At 53.4% G+C, this 14,572-nt stretch overlaps 1 protein-coding gene across 2 annotated transcripts; it reads right to left on the bottom strand.

Annotated features, from left to right (window-relative positions):
- Positions 1 to 2,458: 2,458 nt before the first annotated feature.
- On the bottom strand, positions 2,459 to 13,881 carry TEX45 (testis expressed 45). 2 transcript variants are annotated; one of them, XM_025366060.1, is made up of 9 exons: positions 13,758 to 13,881; positions 10,037 to 10,630; positions 7,082 to 7,185; positions 6,895 to 6,995; positions 5,735 to 5,847; positions 5,545 to 5,654; positions 5,068 to 5,269; positions 4,079 to 4,164; positions 2,459 to 2,700 (listed from the first exon to the last, which is right to left on the bottom strand). In XM_025366060.1, exons 2-9 carry the CDS (start codon positions 10,611 to 10,613, stop codon positions 2,479 to 2,481), a joined length of 1,515 nt encoding a protein of 504 aa, XP_025221845.1. In that variant the 5' UTR covers positions 10,614 to 10,630; positions 13,758 to 13,881; the 3' UTR covers positions 2,459 to 2,478. The 2 variants fall into 2 exon arrangements, with proteins under 2 accessions (XP_025221845.1, XP_025221846.1); XM_025366061.1 differs by lacking the exon at positions 13,758 to 13,881 and having other exon boundaries at positions 10,037 to 10,633.
- Between the last annotated feature and the right edge of the window lie 691 nt (positions 13,882 to 14,572).

The following is a 14,572-nucleotide window of genomic DNA, read 5'->3' as shown; positions in this document are numbered from 1 at the left end:
AGCCTGTAATCCCAGCACTTTGGGAGGCCGAGACGGGCGGATCACGAGGTCTGGAGATCGAGACCATCCTGGCTAACACGGTGAAACCCCATCTCTAAAAAAAAAAAAAAAAAATACAAAATTTAGCTGGGTGTGGTGGTGGGCGCCTGTAGTCCCAGCTACTGGGGAGGCTGAGGCAGGAGAATGGCATGAACCCGGGAGGCGGAGCTTGCAGTGAGCTGAGATCACGCCACTGCACTCCAGCCTGGGTGACAGAGCAAGACTCTGTCTGAAAATAAATAAATAATAAATAAATAAACCATTCCTGGCATGATGCAGGAAGATAATCCTACAACTAGAGGTACATGGAACTTAAGACCAAATAAACATTCTGAGCTTCCCAGCAGGCAAGGCAAAAAGGGAAAACCTTTCTGTTCTAGTAGTCTGGTCACTAGGCAGACCAGCTTCATCAGAAAAGGATGAGCTTACCGCAGTGATTTCCAACCAGGGCAATTCTCTCCCATCCAGAAGATATTTGGCAATATTTGGACATTTTGTTACAAGTGGGAGGGAGAGGTGCTACTGGCATTTAGTGGGTAGAGGACAAGGATGGCACTAAATATCCTACAATGCACAGGAGAGCCTCCAATAAAGAATGATCTAAGACATCAATAAACGACAAGCCCTGGTTTATCCTGAAGTAACTCAGAAAAGCATGATGCCAAATATCTTTAGAGGACATAGTCTACAGCCGGCAGATTCTTGCATGGTCAATGTGGATACCATGTGTGGTCCAAAGGGTCATCTTGTCCCTACAGGATGCAAAGCTGGATTCCCTCCTGCCTTTCTTGCAGAAATGACAACCTGGCCTAGAAGAACTGATGCCAACCAGGAAAGGGCTCCTGGGCAGGGTTGAGATTGGCTCAACCTCATGGTTCATTGGATTGGGGTCCTTGGTCTTTGGAGGTTTGATTCTCGGTTCAGGAAAGCCATATTCACTCCTTGAAACTGGACATTCAACAGCCCACAGAGGCAGGCACCTTACCCCAGGTAGACCTTACCCCAGACAGACCTTTCTCCTCACCACGCCCTGGACCTTCAAGGTCAGGCGCTGTCCAAGGTACTGGTCCTTACTAAGCCCTGTCACTCACTTGTTGCAGAGCCCCATCACATCCTCCTCCTTTTGACCCTTTACATTTTGCCTCTGGCTGAACACTTACCCCCTTGGACCTGGTAATGTCTTGATGGCTTTTGTCAATTTGCCTCTGGACTCTGCTCTGACCTGGGGGTCAGTTTCCCAGACAGTCAGTGCCCCATTCGGTCTCTAGTCTCTGCCCATGATGGAAGAAACTGCTGGGCTATTGTCAACTGTGTCCACTCCTCCATGTCCTCTACAGGCCACACCCAGTGTCCCCACCATTGAAAGCTTTTTCCCCACACCCTGGCCTTCCCCACTTTCATCCTCAGAAGGGAAGCTTTCCCTCCACGACCCCAGCCCCAAGCACTGAAAAGTGTGGACATTTCTCATGTTTAACAGTCTCATGGGAGAGTTGCTACTTATCCCCGTTTCCTAGATGAGCAAATTGAGGCTCAGCAGGGTTAGGTGACTTGCCCAAACTACTCTCCAGGACATGGAGGAGTCCGGGTTTGGACTATGTCCATCCAGCCCCCACAGGGATCTATGTTCTCAAGCACACACACCAATATCTCTGTTCAGCACTACAACTTTTTTCATTTTTTCTTTTTTTGAGACAGAGTTCTTGCTCTGTTGCCCTGACCGGAGTGCAGTAGTGCAATCATATAGCTCATTGTAGCATCAAATTTCTGGGCTTAAGTCATTCTCCCACCTCAGCCTCCTGAGTAGCTGGGACTACAAGCATGTACCCCCATGCCTGGCTTTTTAAATTTTTATTTATTTATTTACTTACTTACTTGCTTACTTATTTATTGAGATGTAGTCTCGCTCTGCTGCCCAGGCTGGAGTTCAGTGGTGTGATCTCACTGCAACCTCCGCCTCCCAGGTTCAAGTGATTCCGTGCTTCAGCCTGCCGAGTAGCTAAGATTACAGACATGTGCCACCACGTCTGGTTAATTTTTGTATTTTAGTAGAGATAGGGTTTCACCATGTTGGCCAGGTTGGTGTCGAACTCCTGATCTCAGGTGATCCGCTCGCCTTGGCCTCCCAAAATGCTGGGATTATAAGTGTGAGCCACTGCACCTGGCCAATTATTTTTTGTAGAAACAGGATCTCCCTATGTTGCCCAGGCTGATCTCAAACTCCTGGGCTCAAGCAATCCTCCCATCTCAGCCTCCCAAAGTGTTGGGGTTACAGGTGTGAGCCACCGCGTCCAGCCTTGACTCCATACTCTTCATGGCAACACAGCAACAATGGAGTCATCCTTTCCTGTGCAGTCCCTTCCCCCAGCCCCCACCCACCCAAACATCCTCTCGACTGGCTGACTGATGGGGAAGAGTGGAATGTTGCCAAGGTGGCATTTATTACTGGCTGGGGCACGGGTACATAGGGGGCTGGGGAGCCCGAGGGTCTATCTTCTCCCTGCAGCCGTGCTGGTGAGGCGTGCCCAGGGGCACGAAGCCCTCCTGAGGATTTTTCAGTCTCAGGGCTGCTGGACCCTGATACTTGAAAGGAAATTCGTCCTTGTATTGGGTTGAGAAGAAGCGCAGTCCACCCAGTGGGGGCTCCATGTGACTGTACTTGCACTGTGGAGTCAGGGTGGACAGCCTGGCAGGGCAGCCTGGGAGGTGGCTGACCCACCGTGTCCACCCCAGGATCTCCAGGCCTAATGAGTCAGGGGCTGGGGCCAGGCAGGACAGGCTAGTTGGTCAGTGCAGAGCCAATGTCTGACGAAGGAGGATGGTTAAGACTGGGTAAGAGAGGATAGGGAAAGGGGCAAGGCTATGACCAGAAGGGTGGAGTTATGCAAGGGTAGGACATGGCTACGAAGGGGCCGAATTGTCCAGGGGTGGAGTTTGGGCTCTGGTCAATTTGGGGTGGGATTTAGCCCTTCAGGAGGTGAAGCCAGGGGTAGGGTGAGGCCGGTTAGGGGCAGAGCCAGAGCATCAAAGGCTGGGGAGGTTGAACCCTGGGGAGAGGTGGATAAAAAGGGCCCCAGGCGAGGCTGAATAAGGAGCTGGATAAGAAGCTGGAGAGTAACCAGGGGTGTCCCTGGAAGGACTCCAGGGCTGGGGTGATCCTCAGTGGCTCTGAATTAACCCTCGTCTTGGGTATAACAGTGGTGGTGGTGCAAAGATGCCCCTGAGCTGACCTGGACACGACCCTGGGGAGTGAGCTAGGGATTCTCTTTATTTTATTTTTTTCTTTTTTTGAGGCAGAGTCTTGCTCTATTGCCCAGCCCAAAGTGCAATGGCACAATCTTGGCTCACTGCAACCTCCGCCTCCCCAGTTCAAGTAATTCTGTCTCAGCCTCCCGAGTAGCTGGGATTACAGGCGTGTGCCACCATGCCCGGCTAATTTTTGTAATTTTAGTAGAGACGGGGTTTCACCATGTTGGCCAGGCTGGTCTCAAACTCCTGACTTCAGGAGATCCGCCTGCTTCGGCCTCCCAAAGCGCTGGGATTACAGGCGTGAACCACTGCACCCGGCCAAGCTAGGGATGATCTTGAGGCTAAAGGGATATTAAGATGCCCCCGGCCGGGCGCGGTGGCTCAAGCCTGTAATCCCAGCCCTTTGGGAGGCCGAGACGGGCGGATCACGAGGTCAAGAGATCGAGACCATCCTGGCTAACACGGTGAAACCCCGTCTCTACTAAACAATACAAAAAAACTAGCCGGGCGAGGTGGTGGGCGCCTGTAGTCCCAGCTACTCGGGAGGCTGAGGCAGGAGAATGGCCTGAACCCGGGAGGCGGAGCTCGCAGTGAGCTGAGATCCGGCCACTGCACTCCAGCCTGGGCAACAGAGCGAGACTTTGTCTCCAAAAAAAAAAAAAAAAAAAAAGGTGCCCCCGAGCCTGGATGGTCACTAACTCTGAGGCTGGGTGACAGCATAGTCTTCCTGAGACAACTCTACACCCATGTGGGGGTTGCCTAATGATGGGTGGCTCCCCTCCCACTCCCTCACCCGCTGTAGCATCTCTTCAGTCACCAGGGCCGGAGCTGTTCCGTGTGGCTTCAGCATCTTCTGGTTCATGGTTAAAAAATCGAATTCTGGAGATTCAGGTTAGGGAGGCTGAGTGAGGGCTGTGGGCAGAGGTGGGGCTGAGGGTGTGGTGAAGTTCAAGGGAAGGGTTCAAGAGCCAAGCCAGGCTAGCGTTGATGTTGACCAGGGGAGAAGAAAGGATTAGGAGAGGGGAGGAGAGAGGAGCCAAATAAGGAGGGAGGAGCCAGAGGAAGGGGGAGGAGCTGGGGAAGAGGGAGGAGCTTGGGAAGAGGGAGGAGCTGAGGAAGAGGGAGGAGGTAGGAGAGGAGGGAGGAGCCAGGGGAGGAGGGAGGAGCTAGAGGAAGGGGGAGGAACTGGGGAAGAGGGAGGAACTGGGAAACAGGGAGGAGCTAGGAAAGAGGAAGGAGCCGAGGAGGGAGGAGCCAGAGGAAGGGGGAGGAGCTTGGGAAGAGGGAGGAGCTGGGGGAGGAGGGAGGAGCTAGGGGAAGAGCCAGGAGCTAGGGCACAGGGCTAAGAAAATCAGGGGTGGGACCCGTCCAGATGAGTCTGGGGGCAGGGCCACGCAGGGCTGGCTGTTGGGTCAGGGGCGGAGCCAGAGTCTGACAATCGAGGAGGAGTTAAGACTGGATAAGAGAGGATGGAGAAGGGGCGGGGCCATGTCCAGAAGGATGGAGTTATGAAGGGGAGAGGTATGACATGAAGGGGAGAGGTATGACATGAAGGGGAGAGGTATGACATGAAGGGGCGGGATTATCCAGGGGCAGAGTTGTGGTTCTGGTCAATTGGGGGTGGGATTTAGCCTTACGGGGGTGAAACCAGGGGGAGGGGAGGGCTGGTTAGGGGCGGGGCCCGAGCAGTGGCAGGGGGCGAGGCTTCCAGGGCTGGGGCTTCCTGGGGCGGGGCTTCCCGGGGCGGGGTTCTATGGGGCGGGGCTTCCCGGGAGCGCTCACCACCGGTCCCCTGCGGCAGGTTGCTCGGCTGCAAGTGGAGGTTGGGCGCTTTCTGCACCTGCCTCCACTCTGAGGGGCAGTAGTCAGAGCCCATGGTGGTCTTGAAGAAGCATCTGAGTAGCTTTGGCTCCCCTAGGGTCACGTGACTCTGTAGTTTCTCGTGAGGCACGTGGCGGCCGGGTGGCTGTGTCGCGGGTGGCGGCTGTAGGACCACATGGCATTTGAAAGCTCCGGCGTCCAAGAGGTCCCCGGGCCCGGGATCGGGAGGGAGGAGGTGGGCTCTGTGTGACCTTGAACAGCTCCCTCGCCCTTTCTGGGCCCCACGTAGTGGTTAATGACTCGCCCTAGATCACTCAAGTACATCCAGGAGATTCCTGCACACACATCAAGCTCATTCCCCCTTTGGGACTTCTGCACCTGCTATTTGCTCTGTCTGGGAAGCCCTTTCGCTGCCGCCTTTTCGCTCTTCCTGCTCACCTGGCCGTAGAAGTACTGCATGAAGGTGTCCAGACTGCCGGGGCCGGGGCACCAATTTCCTTTCAGGATGTGCGACTCCGGAGTCTGATCGTGGTGAAGAACAAAAGGTTCTGCCAGGAGCGGAACAGGTGCAGAGCTGCCCTGGGAGGCTGCGGTGGGAGGCGGGGCGGGGCGGGCCGCAGGCTCTCACCTGGCTCCCGGGCATAGAAGTGCTCGGCCTTGGTGGTTCTGTCGTGAAAGAGGCCGTCACCAGGACGGATATTTACATAGTGGATGTGGGCTGCGGCCTGGGCCTTGTCATACCTGCATGTAATGTATTATTCTATCAAGAATAAGGTAAAGTGAGCCGGCGCGGTGGCTCACCCCTGTAATCCCAGCACTTTGGGAGGCTGAGGTGGGTGGATCACCTGAGGTCAGGCGTTTGAGACCAGCCTGGCAAAAATGGTGAAACCCCATCTCTACTAAAAATACCAAATTAGTTGGGCATGGTGGCACGTGCCTGTAATTCCAGCTACTCGGGAGGCTGAGGCAGGAGAATCGCTTGAACCCGGGAGGCGGAGGTTGCAGTGAGCTGAGATCGTGCCACTGCACTCAAGCCTGGGCAACAGAGCGAGACTCCGTCTCAAAAAAGAAGAAGAAGAAGAAGAAGGAGGAGGAGGAGGAGGAGGAGGAGGAGGAGGAGGAGGAGGAGGAGGAAGAGGAGGAAGAAGAAGAAGAGGAAGAGGAAGAAGAAGAGGAAGAAGAAGAGGAGGAGGAGGAGGAGGAGGAAGAGGAGGAGGAAGAGGAAGAGGAAGAAGAAGAAGAAGGTAAAAGGGATCCATCTGAGGCCTTGTAACCTCCAGAAAGGGGGACGGGATCAGGGTTTCCTAATGACCAAGCCATGGGGCTCTAATAATGGGAGACCTGGCACAATAGTGCATCTTGGCTACCAGTGACATAGACCTCAAAGGCAGAGTATTGGTCCTAAAGCCCTAAGGGGCTCATACCACATGCTACTGAAAGCCAATTGTCCCATCTGGGTGGGAAGGCAGTGCCCTCCCCACTTTTGTTTTTTCAAGATGGAGTCTTGCTCTGTCCAACAGGTTGGAGGGCAGTGGTGCAATCTTGGCTCACTGCAGCCTCCGCCTCCCAGGTTCAAGGGATTCTCTTGCCTCAGCCTCCCGAGTAGCTGGGATTACAGGCGCCCACCATTACACCCGGCTAATTTTTGTATTTTTAGTAGAGACGAGGTTTCACCATATTGGCCAGGCTGGTCTCGAACTCCTGACCTCATGATCCGCCTGCCTCAGCCTCCCAAAGTGCTGCGATTACAGGCATGAGCCACCGTGCCCGGCAATGGCCCCTTTATACCTATCTTCAGGCAGACCCTGGGGCCTGTAGGCCTGTTTCTGCTCCGAACACATCGATCCATAGCTGATCTTGCAGTCTCCCAGCTCCACTGTAGAGGAGGCCTGTGGGCAGACAGGGATAGGAAGGCCCAAACCACCCAGCCCCCAATTCTGCCCCCACCTGCAGCCCCAACACAGCCTCAATTTACCCTCTTACACATCAAGGCAGGTGGGCCTGGCAGGGCCTGGAACTGTCTTTGGTAGGAAGTCCCATCTTGTCTCGTGTAGTCCCACTTGAGGGTGTTGGGGCCTCCTTAGGATAGGCAAGAGGGGAGAGAGAAAAGAAGAGAGAGAGAAAGGGAGGGGGAGAGAGAGAGAGAGAGCGAGAGAGACAGAGACAGAGAGAGATTGAGATTCTCTGCCATCTCAAGCCCTCTGGAAGGAATTCTAATTTTTGCCTGGGAAGGGCAGCTGGGCCATTCTGAACAGTGTAGACTGAGAGCTGTCTGGCAAACACCAAAGAATAAAAATAAAATAAGTTATACTAAAATCCAGGGGCAATGGTCCATGCCTGTAATCCCAGCTATTCAGGCGGCTGAAGTGGGAAGATGGGCTTGAGCCCAGGAGCTGGAGACCAGCCTGGGCAAAATAGCAAGACCCTCATCTCTAAAAAATAATGATAAATTTAAAAATACAGCCAGGTGCGGTGGCTCATGCCTGTAATCCCAGCACTTTGGGAGGCCAAGGCAGGTGGATCGCCTGAGGTCAGGAGTTCAAGAGCAATCTGACCAATATGGTGAAATCCCATCTCTACCAAAAATATAAAAATTAGCCAGGTGTGTTGGCATATGCCTGTAGTCCCAGCTACTCAGGAGACTGAGACAGAATAGTTTGAACCCGGGAGACAGAGGCTGCAGTGAGCTGAGATCACACCACTGCACTCCAGCCTGGGTCACAGAGTGAGATTCCATCTCAAAACACACACACACACACACACACACACACACACACACACACACACACACAAATAAAAAAACAAAAAAACCCCGATAATATCTACCAAGGACTATATTGAGCCACGCATAGGTTAAGTGCATTGCATCTTCTTCCAGGACCTAGCATCTCTCTCTCCCTCTCTCTCTCTCTCTTTTTTTTTTTTGGAGACGGAGTCTCGCTTTGTGGCCCAGGCTGGAGTGCAGTGGCACAATCTCGATTCATTGCAACCTCCGCCTCCCAGGTTCAAGCGATTCTCCTGCCTCAGCCTCCCAAGTAGCTGGAATTACAGGCACGCACCACCACGTCAGGCTAATTTTTGTATTTTTAGTACAGATGGGGTTTCACCACATTGGCCAGGCTGGTCTCCAACTCCTGGCCTCAAGTAGTCCACCTGCCTCAGCTTCCCAAAGTGCTGGGATCACAGGCGTGAGCCATCGTGCCCGGTCACACCTTCTTGGACCTGGTATTATTTCTCTTATGTTACAGTCTCCTTGAGGCTCAGAGAGGTTAAGCAACTTACTAGAAACCACAGAAACTAGGAACCACAACTAAATGTCAAATCAGGGTTTGACAATCCCTGAGGCCATCTTAGGGACATCTGACCAGTAACGTTCACCAGAAGGGTTCCTGGAGTCACAGAACTGGAAAATCACATGAATGGTGGCTACTCTTTGTTGGGTGCTCTCTGCACCAGACACTCCATACACATTCAGCTTTACCAGCTCCTGTGAATTGGGCCCTGTGATTGCACCCATTTTGTAGATGGGGAAACTGAGGCTTGGAGAGGTCAACTCGCTCAGTCTCACACAGCTACTAAGGTGGTAAGGCTGGGGGATGTGGGGAGGAAGGTGTGCAGATGGAAAACTTAGCTGATTTGTCTGACCCCAAACTGGCATTCATGACTTCTGCCAACCACGCACCACTCTGGATAGATTCAGAGAATATGTCCACCCTCCTGATGCTGAAACTGACGCTCAAGGTGGTTCCAGGGTTTCTGAGGCTTGGTGTGATTGACATTTGGGGCTGGCTAATTCTCTGCTGTGGGGGCTACCCTGTCTGTGGGAGGATACTTGGCAGCATCTCTGGCCTCTACCCGCTGTCTGCTGGTAGCACCTCTGTCTGTCTTTTTAAATTGTATTTTGTAAGGGCTGGGCTCGTTGGCTCATGCCTGTAATCCCAGCACTTTGGGAGGTCGAGGCGGGTAGATTGCTTGAGCCCAGGAGTTCAAGACCCGCCAGGGCAACATAGTTAGACTGCATCTCTACAAATAAGTACAAAAAATTAGCTGGGCCTGATGACAAGTATGTCTGCAGTCCCAGCTGCCTGGGAGGCCGAGGTGGGATGATCGCTTGAGCTGGGCAGATCCAGTCTGTGTGAGCTGAGACTGTGCCACTGTGCTCCAGCCTGGGTGACAGAGAGAGAGACACTTTCTAAAAAAATTTATATATACACACACATTATACATAATATGTGTATATATAAAATTTATATATATTTGTAGACATGGGTCTTGCTATGTTGCCTGGGCAGGTCTCCAATTCTGGCCTCAAGAGATCCTCCTGCCTGGGCCTCCCAAAGCACCGGGACTACACGTGTGAGCCACCGCGCATGGCTTCGGCCCCCCCAACCGAGTCTTCCTGCCTGCCTGCCTGCCTGCCTGCCTGCCTGCCTTCCTTCCTTCCTTCCTTCCTTCCTTCCTTCCTTCCTTCCTTCCTTCCTCCCTTTCTCTCTCTCTCTCTCTTTCTTTCAGATGGAGCCTTGCTCTGTCTCCCAGGCTGGAGTGCAGCCGTACAATCTCGGTTCACCGCAACTTCTGCCTCCTGGGTTCAAGCAATTCTCCTGCCTCAGCCTCCCAAGTAGCCGGGATTACAGGCACCCACCACCGCGCCCTACTAATTTTTGTATTTTAGTAGAGACGGGGTTCCTCCACATTGGCCAGGCTGGTCTCGAACTCTTGACTTCAAGCGATCCACCCACCTTGGCCTCCCAAAGTGCTGAGATTACAGGTTTGAGCCACCGCGCCCGGCCACCCCTCAAGTCTTGACCATCAAAAGCGTTTCCAGACATTGCCAAATGTTCCCTGGGGGAAGGGGAATGAAGAGTCCTTGCCCCTCTTTGAGAACCACTGGGTGAACCAAATCGCCCTCTCAGTCCGGGTGCGCGCTCACCGAGATGGCGACTGGGCGCGCGAGGCTGCGGGCGCGCGTCGTGGGGTGGAAAGAACGCCTGGTGCGTGGTGGGCGGGATGCGCAACTTGTCGCGGTCGCCGGGCGGTAGGGAGTCGCGGTCGAAGATGAGGCGCGCGCCGCGGATCCGCTCTCGGGCGCGCGCCGGCAGCTCGGGCCAGACGTAGGCGGCGCGCGCGTTGGAGAGGCCGATCCCGGCGTGCGCGTCCTCGTGCAGGTGCAGGTTGCTGGCCTGCATGGCGAGCGTGCGTTCCCGCGCCTGCGCTTGCAGCAGCTCCCACGGCGGCGTCGACGGCGGCGGGAACGCGCGGCGCGCCTCGGACACGCGCTCTTCCTGGTCCCAGCGCGGGTCCGTTGGGAAAAGCAGCGCGGGCGGCGGCTGCAGGCTCGGCGGCTCCCGGGTGGCCGTCGGGTAGGCGAAGTCCCGGTGCGACGTGGTGTGCATGGTACCCTCGTGCAGCCGCAGGTCGGGCCCCAGCGAGAAGTGTGAGGCCTTGAGGAAGTCCTGCTGGGACATCGGGCACAGGCGCGGGCACAGCAGGATGGCGCCTGCGGCCATCGCGGGACACCAGCCACCTGCGAGAGGGTGGAGATGAGGGACTGAGCAAGTGGCCAGCGGGGCACTTGCCTTTGACTTCTGCCTTTGACTCCTGCCTTTGACTCCTTTCTGCTCACCAAGCACTGAGCTGGAGGCTGGGGACATCACGGGAAACTGGCACAGCCTCTGTGCCCTCCTCCAGCAAGAGCAGAGATAGAAATAATCATTCATGGCCGGGCTCGGGGGCTCACGCCTGTAATCCCAGCACTTTGGGAGAACCGAGGTGGGTGGATAACCTGAGGTCAGGAGTTCGAGACCAGCCTGGCCGACATGAGGAAACCCCGTCTGTACTATAAATAAAAAAAATTAGCCCGGAGTGGTGGTGGCACCTGTAGTCCCAGCTACTCGGGAGGCTGAGGCAGGAGAATTGCCTGAACCCGGGAGGCAGAGATTGCAGTGAGCCGAGATTGTGCCATTGCACTCCAGCCTGGATGACAGAGCGAGGCTCCGTCTCAAAAAAGAAAGAAAGAAAAGAAAGAAAGAAAGAAAGATCATTCATGTGGTGCCTACTGTAGGCCTGGCACACAATAGGCACCACATAAATTGATTATTTCTGTCACTGCTCTAGGCCTGGAGGCCAGCAGGGGTGAGGAACTAATAGTTCACAAAATAGACCTAGATCCCTGACTTTGTGGAATTGATAATGGGGCGGGAGATGACAGACAATAATGAAAAAATATAACAACAAAAATTGAAGAGTAGGTTAGAAGGTAATAGCCGGGTACTGTGGCTCACACCTGTAATCCAGGCACATTGAGAGGCCAGAGCGATTGCTTGAGCCTGGGAGTTCAGGACCAGCCTGGGCAATATAGTGGGACCCGTCTCCACACACACACACACACACACACACACACACACACACAAATTAGAAAAGTGTGGTGGGCTCAACCTCTTGGGCTCAAGCGGTCCTCTCACCTCAGTCTTCTGAGCATCTAGGACTATTGGTTTGCACCACCATGCATGGCCAATTGATTCCTTCCCTCCCTCCCTCCCTCCCTCCCTTCGAGACAGGGTTCTCACTATGTTGCTCAGGCTGGTCTCAAACTCCTGGGCTCAAGCAATCCTTCTGCTTCAGCCTCCCAAAGTGCTGGGATTACAGGTGTGAGCCACCATGCCTGGCCAGGGGTAGGTTTTAACCACTGCTTCCCAAAAGACGTTGAGGCTCAGGGAGGTGGTCATTTGCTTGAGATTTGAACCCAGGGCGACTGATTCTAGAACTTGGAGAATTAACCACTGCATTCTACTGTATGTCTGATACGAGAACCCCATCTTCTCACCCTCAGTCAGTTATCAAGGCCACGGTTTTCTCCTGCTTCCCCTCTGCGGACCCTTTTTTGTTCCTCTGCCTGACTCCAGCCCTGCACCCCAGCCACTGGCCATGTCTGCTTCTGCCACGCTCTTTCTCTCTCTCTCTCTCCCCACTCTTCCTTCCTTCCTTCCTTCCCTCCCTTCTCTCTCTCTCTTTTTCTTTTTTTTCCTTTTCTTTTTGAGACAGAGTCTCACTCTGTCTCCCAAGTTGGAGTCCAGTGGTGCGATCTCAGCTCACTGCAACCTCCACCTCCTGGATTCAACTGACTCCCCTGCCTCAGCCTCCCAAGTAGCTGGGATAACAGGTGCCTGCCACCACGCCCAGCTAAGTTTTGTATTTTTGGTAGAGATGGGGTTTCACCACATTGGTCAGGTTGGTCTCGAACTCCTGACCTCAAGTGCTCTGTCTGCCTCAGCCTCCCAAAGTGCTGGGATTACAGGTGTCAGCCACCGTGCCCAGCCTGCCACACACTTTCTTACTGGTTTTCCCCTCCTCTGCAGTTGTCCTAGGTCCTGCCTATTGTCAATCTCTTCCTGTCTTCACACTTTTTGAGAGCTCTCTCCTCTGACCTTCAGCTTCGGACTCCAAGCCTCCCTGGACCCTCCGCCTCTGCTCAGCCACCTGGGACTTTCTTGCCTTTGCTTAGATCACAAGTGTCTCCCCTGGTCTCCTCTCTGTCTCCCTTGGAGACCAGCATTCCAAGTTCTCAGGCTCACCTCCTGCAGGAAGACCTCCCAGATCACTTCAATCCACAAAACCTGCTTACCTCTACCTCTTTAGAAAACATGGACCAGATGGGCACAGCGGCTCAGGCCTGTAATCCCAGCACTTTGGGAGGCTGAGGTGGGCGGATCTCCTGAGGTTGGGAGTTCAAGACCAGCCAGACCAACATGGAGAAACCCCATCTCTACTAAAAATACAAAATTAGTCGGGTGTGGTGGCGCATGCCTGTAATCCCAGCTACTCCAGAGGCTGAGGCAGGAGAATAGCTTGAATCCGGGCGGCGGAGGTTGTGGTGAGCCGAGATCGCACCATTGCACTCCAGTCTGGGCAACAAGAGTGAAACCCTGTTTCAAAAAAAAAAAAAAAAAAAAAAAAAGAAAGAAAAAAAAAGAAAAAAATTACAAAAATTAGCCAGGCATGGTGGCATGCGCCTGTAATCCCAGCTACTTAGGAGGCTAAGGCAGGGGGACTGCTTGAACCTGGGTGGTAGAGGTTGCAGTGATCCGAGACCACACCACTGCACTCCAGCTTGGGTGACAGAGTGAGACACCATCATGAAAATAGAAAGAAAGAAAACATGGATGAAGACGTGTGCGTGTTTTAATGAAACCACAATTTTTCAGTGTGTAAGTTTGTTCTTTTTTTTTTTTTTCTCGGCTCACTGCAACCTCTGCCTCCCAAGTTCAAGCGATTCTCCCACCTGAGCCTCCAGAGTAGCTGGGACTATAGGTGTGCACCACTATGCCCGGCCAATTTTTGTATTTTTAGTAGAGACGGGGTTTCGCCACGTTGGCCAGATTGGTCTCGAACTCCTAACCTCAGGTGATCCACCCGCCTTGGCCTCCCAAAATGCTGGGATTACTGGTGTGAGCCACCACGCCTGGCTGAGTTTGTAGCTTTTAGAATCAGTTTGCCACCTGAAATAGTTGAGAGTTGAATATGACCTCCAAAATGGGTCATCAGAGAATCCAGCAACTGAGATTACTAGCCGGGTAATGTTGGAATAAGTAATTAAGCTCCCATGAGCCTCAGTCTTCACCTCTGTACATCAGGGACAAGGACAGTGTACCTACCTCAAGGGATGGCGTGTGAATCAATGAGTCTTAGAAAACGCACTTAGCTACAGACTAGATCTTTGGATCTCCCTCTGTCCCTGGTCTCTCAGAGGACCCTCGTGTTCCTTCCCAAGCTGCATCCAAGTGTGGTCTGCCCTGCCCATTGTGATCCCAAGAACTTCCTTTGTGTAATGGTACTGTCACAATGACTACTCAGCACCTCTAGGGGCAGCCGGGAGGAAAATTACCAGTCAGGCTTGGTGCAAATCCTGCCTCCTGAGAGCTCCAGGAACCCAGGCAAGTAAATTGACTTCTTGGAGCCTCTGGGGTTTTTTTTTTTTGGTTGGTTTCGTTTTCAAAGTAGGGTCTCGCTATGTTGTCCAGGCTGGACTTGAACTCCTGGACTCAAGTGATCCTCTCGCCTCAGCCTCGCAAGTAGGTGGGTCTACAGGTGTGTGCCACCATGCCCAGCTAGAACATAGGTTTTGTCATCTGCAAAAGGGGATTGATGATGGTAACCACTTCAGAAAGCAGTGTCAGTGTTGAGGACTTGATGTAATAGGCTGTTGGTGTCCATTATTATTATCATCCTCTGAAGTTTTTCTGTCCCTCTACCTTCTACACACCCCACACAGAATGGACCCACTTCCCTGAGTCACTGTGCCTCTTAATATTATTCTAGGGCGCACAGATCTCCAAGGTGCCCTTTAAAGGGGACAGTCATCCCTCCCCTCCTCCCACAGCCAAAGACCACCAGCAATGTACTTGTGATTGAGCACATTCAAGCTTATTACTCATCAAAGAGAGAGAGACAGAGAGAGAAAGAGAGAGGG

Source organism: Theropithecus gelada, chromosome 19, assembly GCF_003255815.1.
Source record: "Theropithecus gelada isolate Dixy chromosome 19, Tgel_1.0, whole genome shotgun sequence".
Classification (NCBI taxonomy): Eukaryota; Metazoa; Chordata; class Mammalia; order Primates; family Cercopithecidae; genus Theropithecus; species Theropithecus gelada.
Note: the sequence above shows the minus strand (reverse complement) of the source record. Positions and strands in the feature narration are given on the sequence as shown.